At 40.5% G+C, this 12,766-nt stretch overlaps 1 protein-coding gene across 4 annotated transcripts in view; it reads right to left on the bottom strand.

The window, feature by feature from the left end:
- Positions 1–9,927, bottom strand: part of nrg1 (neuregulin 1) — a 29,294-nt gene extending 19,367 nt beyond the window's left edge. The window contains exons 1-5 of one of the 4 annotated variants that reach the window (XM_079656992.1): positions 9,648–9,927; positions 8,055–8,193; positions 4,517–4,575; positions 2,072–2,095; positions 326–428 (exon numbers count right to left, since the gene is read on the bottom strand). In XM_079656992.1, coding sequence (XP_079513118.1) covers positions 326–428; positions 2,072–2,095; positions 4,517–4,575; positions 8,055–8,083 — 215 coding nt within the window. In that variant the 5' untranslated portion in view covers positions 8,084–8,193; positions 9,648–9,927. Of the gene's footprint in view, positions 1–325; positions 429–2,071; positions 2,096–4,516; positions 4,576–5,402; positions 5,471–8,054; positions 8,194–9,647 lie in introns of those variants that run through there. The other 3 variants (XM_079656994.1, XM_079656993.1, XM_079656995.1) reach the window with 3 other exon arrangements.
- Positions 9,928–12,766: the final 2,839 nt, after the last annotated feature.

Below are 12,766 nucleotides of genomic sequence, written 5' to 3'. Positions count from 1 at the left end.
GTCCTTTTTGAAAATAACAAAACGTACATAACTTTCTCACGAAACTGGACAAGAAAATAATTTGAGTGGTACACACTAATATATGATCAGAGCTTGAAATCCTACCAGGTTATTACAAGAATTATTAAATAAACAATCGACACACAAGTATTTAATTCATATACTGCAATTGTAACCATGACAACATATCCTTTGTTTGCCCTCCTGCCATCTTGTCTGATTTATTTGGTTTTTCCTATGCAATCTAAAAAGTGACTGCCTGCCTGAATCCGTGTGAATGCAGCATAATTCATTAGTGAAAAAATGAAAATGTGACATGAATTACTTTGTTTTGCAGTAGGCAACCACACACATGATTCCAACGACTAGGAGTGCAATGCAGATCCCTGTTATTGTTATAATGCGTTTCTGATACAGCTCCTCCGTTTCTGAAAAAGAGGAAAGTCCAAATCTTAAAACTTCAGGTTTCAGCACGTGCACACACACACACACACACACACACACACACACACACACACACACACACACACACACACACACACACACACACACACACACACACACACACACACACACACACAAGGACCCTTCCAGCCATAACCCCAAACTAAAAGGGTCAAATGGAAAACAACGGTCCAAACGAATCGTTGTTTTTGGAGTTACTTGCTATTATTATTGACAGGATTTGAGCTGGGCAGAGTGGCCGTCATTCAATAACCTTTCAAAGCAGCCAAACATGGTATTTATGAATGACAGCTACTTCAGAATAAGTCAGTCTGATGGACAAAGCATTGACAGTTGATCTATTTAAAGTGGAAGTGATTTAGTATTGCAAGGCACTAAGGGAGAGACGGTTTTGAGGGTCAAATTTGAAGCAGCGGAGGCCTAGATATCATAAGTTTCAGTCCGAGCCCCAAAACAGTGGATCCTAAACTTCCCATAATGCATCTCAACAGACATGACTTCATAGGGATGTCATCAGAGATATTTTCGAGTCGTTATATTTCTTATAATAAATATTATCCAACTGTTCCAAAAGCTGTGTCCCTTTAATATAAAAATATAAGCCCAACCAATGCATTGTCCTGATTTAGCCTATCGCAGGTACATTTAGTCCAGCTCTCAACAATGGCTCTTGCTTTTCTGTATTTCATAAACCTTCAACATAATTTCTTGAAGGTCCACTCAAGAAGTTGAAATATCTATAACTGAGAGAACTCCCATCCATTGGCCTGTTTCCCTTTTCTTGTATTTGTCCTACATTGTTCACCAAGGAGCTCTAAGCCTGCCAACACCTGCAGAATTAATTAACAATTTTGCAGGTATGGGGGTTTAATTTTTTAACAACTTTCCCATGTTTTTGTGATCTTTTTTTGCAAATCAGAAACTCAAAAGGGTCATTTTTTCCAACTGTATATTAGCAGTATAATATTAAGGTACATGACAAACACACTGTACATAATATATCCTATTTATTTTACATTTAAAAGTGTAATCTCATAACGAAAGGCTCATTTATAGAATATCAGTGTTTCAGAGATATTTTTAAACCATTCAGCAGATATAAGAGGACCCTGGCCTTAGTGTGATGAGACTGCAAAGCTGCTATAATGAAGAGGGGCTGTAGGGAACAGTAGGAAACATACATGTGGTGGAGGTGGAGGTGGAGGTGGAAACAGGAAGGCAGATGGAAAGAGATGGATGGAGGTAGGAGGACAGTGATGCTGCTCTTTTGTCTCATGCTGAACACTAGTTGCAACAGAAAATGCAGGAGGGGGAGCTGAAGGGGTTTGGGCATACAGCGTCAGAAATGTACAGCCTCTTCGGCATCTTGTACTCAAATACATCAGCAGTCATTGGACCGTTTCACTGAATCGCATGTTTTTTTTACATCCAAATGATAGCTTTCAGATGCATCACAGTGCTTTGTCAGACATTTTTTGATTGCTCTAATATGTGGTATCCTATTTGTGCTGATGGTCAAGGCTGTATGACCCCTTCAAGAGAAACTAGCTTGAGTAGAGGGGGTTAAGCTTACATCTGCAAACTAGGAGGAAGGAATAATCCATACCCATAAAATCAATCCCAAGATGTTCTGTCAGTGCGGAAAGGTGACAAAAAAAAAAGAAAATTTGATTTTTCAGATTTGAATGGTTTGAAGTTTTTCACAAATGTGGTGTGAAGGTAAAAGAGATGCAATCAGATTTAGTTCGAGTGATCAGGGTTACACAGTCATTATACACACAATATACACTGTAGAAATACCTAGGATAAACATTTAGCAGCTCAAATCTTAAACATTAAGCAGCTCGAAACACCTAAACATCACCATTATTCAGACTTCTCTCAAAGGTGTTCCTTACAGCTTGTGGTATGTGCCTCTCTATTCAACGCCCAAAAGGTTGGGAGCTACATTGCTTAGAGTGCTGTGGAAATACACAATCACGGCACACATAAGGTGAACGATTACTCGGATGAGCTTTTGGTGACCTGAACCTAATTGCACTCAAAGAAAAAAACTGAAATTCAGTTTGTGTTTGGATTGCACAGGTAACACACGCATGTAAATTTACTGTAACGCTTGTATTAAGTACACAGTCAAGTGCACAGGACTTTTCCAGATCCACAGAAGACACGTTAACCTGATTTCCCATCATCCATCTACCATCTGTGGGACAATAAAAAGCATTTTGTCCAAAGAGGAAGTGCATTCAACCACAGTAGAGCCAGATACCATCAACATGTGTAATGTAAGTACATCTCTCCTAAACAAACAACTGAAACTGCTCATAAGAAGACCATCTGTAGTAATCAGACCCACAGGCCCCCCTAGAGAATTTAGCAAACCTCCCCTACTTTTCCTGCTGACTTGACCCCGGGGTCAGGGATCATCCTAGCAGGACAAAGGTCAAAGCGATTCTAAGTGCCAACTGGAGATAAACCTAAGCCAATATGCCAATTTCTGACCTGCTTTTAAAGGTCCTGCCTCCCACAAACCTAACAGGAAGTCCAAAGGTCAATATCTATGTCTCCAGCAGGATAATATTCTGATTCACTGGATGCAGACTGCAGCTATAAGCCTGCCATTGGCCATATCGATTTTAGTTGGTATTCTCATCTACATTCACCTAATTTCCACAGGACGTATTGTCGCTGTATCCTGTGCTTAGCCTTGCCACGGAGAATTCTGTTGGATCCACTGGAGGGCTATCTTGCCTATTTTTCCTACCTTACCGGCTTCATACACATTACCAATGGCCTTTTGTGTTGTGTTGGTTATTGCAACAGACAATAATTGTGTCATTAGTTGATGAAACAGACTTTATATAACAATCATAGCTGGTATGGTATCACCAACTGTGCTACATACAATTAATCCCTTGCTCAGACTTTCACTCCAACAAGTAGGTATTTGATGTTGGGGCCTGTAGGAGTTATGGTTGTGGAAAGAAATGGGAATTTATAGTATCTACTGTACATTCTACAGCTTTTCACATGAACATATTGCTCTTTTTGGGGATTGTGCAATGAGACACATGCATCCTAAAAGTACATGTGGACAAAGAGACCACACAATACCAAACAAAGCGAAACTATTCAACATAACACTTAAAGTAAAACCCAATTACCTGGTTCATCAAAGTACAAAGTGCTTACTAGAAGGCCCTTTGAGATTCATAATGTTGGCTTAACTATTACGTCTCACAATCTTATTCTAGACTTCCCTGGTACATCTTTTGAGGAAAATGACACACCCCCATGGGCAGTGGATGCAGAAAAAGGGTCAAGATATCAGAACTTCATCTAGGAGACTGCTTGACCACTAACACTGTATTGGACTCTGGTAACAGCCCAATACTCACTGAACCCGCCAACTAACAAAAACTGCAACTAACCACTTTTTATCGAAGTACCTAATGTCAAAAGATTATTTAACAGCATGGAAACTGGTGCATCCACATTACACACCCAGAATCACCTCAAGGGGTTAGGGTCAAGCTGTTCAGTCATTGTCAGCCCAAGGTTAGGGTTAGGGTTAGGCTAAAGTAAGTAAAGATAAGGAGATAAAATATGCTAAATGTAGAGGGAACTTTGATTTGAAGAGGTCTACATACAATACCAGTGTCATTGTCTGCATGCAATAGCTTCTCAGGCAGTTGTATTTTAAATGAACAAATGTGGTTTAGTCACTAAACAATATACAAATGAGTAGTGTTTGTAACCATGTTCATCCTACTTGTTCACCAAAGTAAAATGGACCTATAAGACACAGTTAGGATTGGGACGTCCGGTTTTACATGTATATTTCAAACTTGTTCAGTCATTTGAAATAGACATACAATTAATGTAATCTCTACAACACCACATGCAGCTTTAACGGAGAAAAACACAGGACACGAGAAACATTACGGGCTGCATAAATCACACATCTAAGGAACGGGTCCACAGGTACACAAACACTGTTAACTGAGCATGCTTCAATCCAAGGAAAAATAGAAAAAGGATATAGACATACTGTAAAAGCTGGCCATTACATAGTTTTGGCAGCGATCACCAGTAAATTCATTTGGACACCTGAGCAGGAAACACAAGAAACAGACAAAGAGAGAAGAAGTTAGTTTATACAAGAGCTGTGCAAAACCCACAACAGTCATTACTGGTGTTGACAGAAAGGGCCATATATAGACCGATATATCCAGCTATGGAGGGATTCCTATTCTCAGACCTTCATACACAAGCACATCGAGTTGAGGTCTTCAGTTGAGGGTGATTATATCAGAAACAGCTCTTTAATTCCAACTCTATAGGTTTGATCACTGTTGTAGAAGCGAACTGAAATTTGCATGTACTTATTCGGACAATCCTATTCCTGCTTTAACATAATCCCAAATAAGGGGTGTTACAGTATGACCCCATCCAAATGTCAAGTCATACAACATGGCTATTACAAAGGGTATTGATGGCTTCCAGTAATGTCTCTACTAGTGATTTGGAGCTAGCTGCCTCACTAGTGAATCCTTGGGTCTCCTGTATGTACAAAATGTGTGTTTGATACAAATCCTCCCTGCTTTACCGGTCACATAGTGGTCAGTCTAGCATGGGACCATTGGGATAAGGTTCTGATGCAGGGAGTATAAGTAGAAATCAAAACTGAATGGATGGGGTGTGATGAGATGTGAAGTACATGCAAATTTCAGCGCACTACTCAACAGGAGAGTGTGCTCGAGCCTTTCCGGAGGGCTCAGCCTTGAATGTTGAACTTATAAAATTGGTACTGAATCCCTTTATTTAGGGAAAACATGGATTTCTCCACAGTTTCTTGGAGAAAACATGACGGGGGGGGGGGGGGGGTGAAACACCAGCAATGACATGTGGGATTGAATACAGTTGGGTTCACATACGTTTTGGGTCTGAGACTTTCTTAAGCACAGCTTGTTCACATCGGTGCCCAGTGAATCCCGCCAAGCACCTGGTTGATGGGTAGAAAGGAAAAATAAATAGTACTGAATGTTACACACAAGACATGGGAAGACATAGACAAACACAGAGACATCCGGGGGACAGTCACAACACATGGGAGGATCCAGAATGCAACCCTGTTTCCTTTATCGTTGATTTAAAGTTCTTTAATGTCAAATCCAATGGCTCTAAAATTCTCTACAATATCTCCTTCTCTATGGTATGTTTAAGATGAATAATAATGTGCCCTGCGTCGCCTCCCAATCTTTAGCTCCCTCGAATGGGCCAGAAAAGGCTAGGGTTAGCATTAGCTGGCTGTCTGTCTGGGTGCTCTTTTTCACCAGCGAGTAAAAGGGTATGTATGCCAAGTGTAAAAATGCAGGTAAAGGGAACTATTGTGGGTTTGTTTTGACCAGACACAACCTATAGTTTCATGCTCGACTCAGATGTGCTACACCCACCACCCAGACTCCAATTCATTGATGTACTTTCCAGCTCGCCAAAGAGCACACTTGCTTCCTACATTGGCACTGAATGATACTGTAGTATTAAAGCTAAATTACAAGCTGCAGAATCGCCCAATATGATGTAATTCTTGGCTGACGGTACAAAGCTAATTGCCCTAGGCGAACTGACATCTCAGACGATTTAGGGTTGTGGAAGGTCGCCTCTCTGGAAGGAAAAGGATTGTATTATTTAGTGTTGGAGGTGAAGCAGAACCAACTAGATTCAGTTCGGCTCACCTAGACATGACAGGGTCGAAACACCAGCAATGACACATGGGAATGAAAACAGTTGGGTTGTGAAACAAACGCATGGGAAGGGGTTTGACCATCGCCTTTCCAGAGTTGCTACAGGGTGAGAGGAATACTTGTTGGCCCCCATCTGAGCACCGCTGTGGTCAAGAGGGTCACATGGGAGTATCTTACAGTTGTTTGTGCTTATGTACCAAACAGCAGATCAGCGTACTTGCTTATCTTCAAGTCTTTGCATGGCTACGTTAACAGGATACATTCTGGGGAATTGAGAGGCAACTATGAAGGAACCGGCAAGGGTGGGTCATTGGGGAGTTTTTCATTGGGGGTCAACGACTGGTCATATAATCAGATCTGCTGCAGTATGGCTTGGACATTCAGGCGAAGAGAGGAACAGAACTTCCCACGTCCAGAAGAGTTACAAGAAGCATCCCAGGGGAGATTGGAGTCAGGGAATCTAGTTCAAACCCTCACCTTCATTGCCAGTGTTGGCGGACTAAGAACAAAGGGGGCCTTTTGGGCTAGAGAAGGCCAAGGGTCTCCTGAAGAACCAGAGAGGTACGAGAAGATACAACGCGAGTCGCAGTTCAGGAAGTCTATGGAGAAGGACTTTCAGTTGGCTTCAAGAAAGTTCTGTTCCACCTTCAATCGACTCCCGATGGGGAAGTGGTGCAGGGCCCAGGTTGTGTCCCGCAGGATGCAGCCAATGATGTCAGAGTGTGCAGCTTGGGGAATTGCGCCCCTTTCTGCAGACAATGTGGTTCCAATGGTTTCATTATTAGACCATGACCTCCTTTTGGAATCACTCCATTGTAATTGTTTGAACAGATTAAATCTGAAATCTGTACATTGGAAAACCCCTTCCACAAATGCAAAATATTGCAAAATATGATAACTCAAAAGGTTTTTGCAAATATTTCCAAATACATTAACACATTTCAGACTTAAAAGGGATTTACAAGTAACTGAAAATAATTTGTAAATATGTTCTGACATTTACTTTCCAAAGAATCGTGAATACAGTTTTTATTAGTGAATCAAAAAGGCTTTTGTGGATCTCTAAGCTTGTAGATTTGCATTCAACACACAAGCATGTTTTGGGTAGCCTATAGGTTTGCCTGAACATTTATCTTTGGACTATTTGGATGTCTGTGTGCCAGCCACTGAATACAGTCTCATCTCACAACGAATAACAACCACGAAAACACTCGACAGAAGTTATAGACCTGTAATGTCGTACGTCTTTTGCATGGAATATTCTGCATATGAGAGAGAGGGACAGGTATTAACTGCTATGTTAAAAGGATTTTAATTTAAGGTGCAATGTGTAAGATATGGCTAGAATTGTGTTTCAGAGTACAGCATCTCTGAAATTATTGCAAAAATACAACCATGTTCTGTTGTGTTTAATAGTTTGCCTTTTAGTTTGGACCCAGCAGTAGCAAATAACTCCTACCCGCTATTTATTTGGAGCAGGTGGCTTGATAAGCTAAGCTTATAGCTAAGCTATGTGCGTGTTCAGACACATGAAGGGTGTTGGAAGGATGTCACTGGTTGTTATTCAGCCATCTTTGCTGTAGCTCAAAAATTATTTCAATAAGAATTAAGAAATAATAAACCAATTAACTCGTTTTACACTACTAATGTATCTTATTTCTTATGTTAAATTATTTATAATAGAATGTTGTTTCCATCATATTTTTTTATGTTGAAAGTTAAATATGTGTAGGTTTCCCAAAACCTTTCTCCAAAGTTACATTCTGTTTTCGTTACTCAACATAGAGCAGATATCATAAATCACAGTAGATGCTTCAAACATATTAAATGTCCTTGTCGTACCTGCAAAGAAACTTTGTGCTGCCGGGCATGATCTCAAGGGTGAAGCACTCCCCTCCGTTCACACAGTAGTTCCTCTGCTTGTCACTGCAGCGGGTCACATGACTGGAGGTCTTTGCTGTCGTGGTGGTGGAGCCGGCAGCTGTGAAAAAAACACCAAAAGTTAGTGCAAGACACACACACATGGGTAACACTGAGTTTGTAATGTGAAAGCAATGTTATATTAAGTGGAGGTATAACACCCCACGGTTCAATCCTACTTAAAGGAAAGGTGGTTTTGAAATGACAGCTGCAATCAAATTAGATTCAATTCAAGAGTTATTTAGACTCAGTTTGACGGCAAATATCAACATTTCTATTGAAACATCTCAAACCACCACATCACTACCGTACTCTCCATTCATATGTTGAATATATTCCAAACACTCTTGCCTTTACCACAATTGTTGCTGATTTGTCCTTCAAGACCTCAGCCAAGAACATGGAAAGTAATATTCAAAACAATATTTGAAACCTGAATGACAGCCTTAAGCTTTACAAGTGGGTAAAGAACATTTTTGTCACTGTTTTCAGAGGGTGAGGGTTAGGCATACTTGCCAACCTTTAGACCTCAGAAATCGGGAGCATTTCAAAATGCAAAATTGGGGGGGAGGGGGGAGGGTGCTAGTGGATCGCCGGAGCTGTTAGATTAACATTAACATGCTTATTGTAGTTGTAAGTGCACTGACTTGCGGCCTGTAGCACCGTCCTTGATGGAGCATATGTGTGGGATGGACCTGTATTTTACAGGAAAGGAGTGAGAGTAGAGTAGTTGTCGATTCTTGTTCTGTTTTCTGTGAATATCTGCCTCACCCTCTCAGACTTTGAGTTGCGCACGCTACTAAAGAGACGTGTTACCATGGAAACCAAACAATGGTGTAGCTGTATTAAAGTCCAAGTGGAAACAGTCGTGTGTAAATCTGATTTTGTCAGAAATCGGGAGAAATGCGGGAGAAATATGACCCCGGGAGGAAACCGGGAGAGGGCAATGAAATCGGGAGTCTCCCGCGAAAATCGGGAGGGTTGACAAGTATGGGGTTAGGGTATGTCCGAATTGTGTGAGTTCAGAGTACCTACTCAACGATAAGGCTTTGGGAGTCACGTATTACATAATGATGATACAAGAACTGTCTTCCCTTACTGACAGAATACTGCTTACATACACAGTACAGTAAGAGCATATTCTCTGCATTACACAGCACATTTCAACCGCAAGCAGCTTCCTCCCCGAACTGATGAGACTGAATGACAGAGATTATGCAGCTGAACAGAGATGCCCATCGATCAGTGTGTGAGATATGAACGCTGCACAAAGACGTCTGGATCAGAACCGGTGCTCCATCCCTTTTTCTATTGAACGTGGACTCTTAACTGCAGCATCTCAATTCAAGCTTGAGCCTCGATAAATAAATGCAGCGTGCAATCTCCACTATTATCAGTCTTTGATTATGTTTGTGATCATCAAAACATCCACTTGCTGTCAAAGCTAAATTATTTACTTAAAGTGGACCTATTATGCTATATTGGAAACATATATTGTAGAAATACAAAACATACCTGTGAAGTTTTTTGCTTAAAATACCAAACAGATCACTGCCATGCCTCATGCTGCTCATACCCCTCTTTTGCAGCCCTGTTAGAGAAACGCGGATTTTGGGTCCTTAGATTAAAAAAGAAAAGAAAAGAGAAGGCGGAGCTAATGCCTGATCAGAATTCTACCGGAGATAAAGTTAAATTCTGCTGTGATAAAACGCAATCCTGTTCTAAACCACATCAAGGATTATTTCTGAAACAGTATGGAGCTCAAATGCTTTTTCTCTTGCGGGTTTATCTCAAGGTGAGTTCCTTTTTTTATTTCCTGCTTTTTAAACGCATGTGCTCTTCAGTACGGGTTAGCTCTGAGTGTTAGCGAGGCTTGCTAATGTAAACAAAGACGAGATTACGTCCAAAACACGTCAGGCATTGTTTCGGATAGCAACTCTCCGTGGGTCCGCCACCGATTTGACGTCATATTGGCAGCTAATCTGTATCCGCTCGTTGTACCCCCGTTTTTAAAAGATTTGGGTACGGAGAAAAAGAGAAAGGGTTTTATTTTCTGACACTGCGTGAGTTCCCTGATACACCGGGGAAACAAAGTGCATTTTGCATGATAGGTCCCCTTTAGGAAATGTTATTCTTTAACAAGTGGATGTCTTAGTCAATTAGAGAAACTCCCTCTGGGGAAAACTTCAGGATTTTAGCCTTTTCAGACATGCACAAAAACCTAAATAAGTTCATGGAAAACCCCCAAAAGCATAATAGGGCCTCTTTTAAACTAAAACAGCATCTGTAAACTATACTACTCTTCATGCCTAGCCTAAAATGTACGAGAACACATTTTTAATCCTAAATATCTTGGTTTCTTCTTTTCTAAGGTCACATTGTTCTGTTGGCTTACATACAGTGATACACTTATTTAAAAGCCACCTTATTAATATGCATTCTCTCTTGTGTTTCTTTATGCAGTGCATTGATATTGAGGTAACAGAAAGTAATCATTACATTCTTATTGTGTGGCTTTAATTAGATTACATTTTGTTGAGTCATTCAAACCCTATAACTAGTAATAATCTATCCTCCCTACCCTACAAGCAGCAAACCATAACCTTCATAAATCAGCAGCCTATATAGATAGTCAATAGTTTTATTTGGCAGCAGTTTATAACAGAGCTGTCACAGCTGGGGATTTCTGTTGTCTCATCCTCATCACGCCTGGCCGAGTCTAAAGATGGATACAGATTCCTCCGCTCACTTTTTGCTGGAGGAACAGAAACATTAACCGGGTGCTGGAGCTCAGCCAACAGGCCACTTCACTTCCCTGCTGTTCAGCCGCTTTGGGCTGGGGTTGCATCTGCAGAGCAAGCAGTCTGCTGCAGTGATGGTGTTTCTGTCTCTGTTGTCAAGGACAAACCATGATGCAGTGCAGCAGCAGCAGAACGCCTCCTCGGCACGATTCTCTGGGAGCAAGGAGAAAGTCTATATGTGACTTTTATTTCACGGACAGTTTTTGCGAACACGGCATTAAAATCCGAACAAAGTGAAATCAGTCACTGGTGTATTGGTTAAAAATCGATATGACAAAATTCCTTCACATTATTTTAGTGATGGGTAATTGTTGACCTTGCTTTAAATTATATTTTGGCTTTACAAATGTTGCACTCCGCTTTATCATTGCCTATGTTTTTGTTGAAGTTCATCCAAATGCTGTTGCGTTTCGTGTTCGGCTGATTTTATCACCCGAAAAACACGTTGTCAATGTCTACCTGTTCCACTGAAGAACGGCTCTCACCAAGCACGACTCGGTTCCCTTCGTTCGTACCAAAGAGCCAAAGAATCGGATCGTTCGTGAACGTAACATTACTACATTATTTAATTCCCAATAATCTTCAAGCCAATTGACTATCTATTCATTCACTGGAAGCACAGCGGTCACATCAGTGGAAGGAGAAAATGTGACTTTATTTCAGATTTTGTGAACACGGCAATACAATCTAAACAAAGGGAAACATGTCACTGGTTTGGATGATATTTGGAGAGCATATTCTAGAGTTACAGATCCCTTTCTCTTTTGTAGTTCTCTACTCGGGTGACCTTCCAGAAGAAATGACAGGGAGTTATAAATACCTTTTGAAAATATTTCCTGCAGCGGCAAAAATAGCTATTACTCGTAAGTGGTTACAGGCCGAATCTCCTTCAGTCGATCATTGGAATGAGATCATTAAAGACATTCATGACATGGAGAGATTGACACTCTTGTTAAGACTTCAATATGACCTGTACACAGTTCGATGGTGTACTCGAAATGGTTGAAATATAACTCGAAATAAGTGTGATTGTAGATATGCCTTGCTCACCTACTGTTTGAAAATGCTGAATGTCCGAACCTTGTTTAATTGTGAACAATATCACACCATACATTAAAGGTGGGGTAGGTACTTTTGAGAAACCAGCTCGAGATACACTTGTTGTTATATTCCATGGAATGCTCTTAACATCCCGATAGCAATGAATATCTGAAGTGCTTTGACAAAAAAACCATTAAAAAAGGTCATCTGTGGAAGCCGTAGCGCTGTAAAAAGCACGACCAATCATCTGAGCCGGCTAAAGTAACTGGATGGCCTACCTGCCTGTCAGCCTTCCATCTGTGCACAAACTTATCTCGTGCCCTCATTGGTCATGTGCACGTTCGTGTGTGTTGGAGGAGGGGCTCTGTGAGGAATTGGCAGATTTTTTCCGACTGTGTATTTTCAAATTCCAGCGCACTCGAGCTGGTTTCTCCAAAATTACCTACCCCACCTTTAATAAACCAATGTCCATGCCCATCATACAGAAATGTACTTCCTCCAAACTGTAGAATACTCGCTGTCTGGCAACTATTTGTTGTAATGTACTGTACTGTATTAATGTATATATAATATCCTGCATTATATTTTGTTACTGGACATTTGTATTTCCACATGTATATTTGTTTACTTTTTAAAAAAAATTTTTTTTATTGAGTCATATATTTTTGAATTTTTTTTTCATACTTCAGAAATATTTTGGATTGTTTATTTCTAGTGTCTTAATTTTTGTTATTGCCAATGCAAACATTTCCCAAATTGGGATCAATAAAGTACTAATCTATCTATCTATCT

The sequence above is a fragment of the Notothenia rossii genome, assembly GCF_949606895.1.
Source record: "Notothenia rossii genome assembly, chromosome: 11".
Classification (NCBI taxonomy): domain Eukaryota; kingdom Metazoa; phylum Chordata; class Actinopteri; order Perciformes; family Nototheniidae; genus Notothenia; species Notothenia rossii.
The sequence above is the reverse complement of the archived record's forward strand: the minus strand, read 5'-3'. Positions and strand labels throughout refer to the sequence as shown.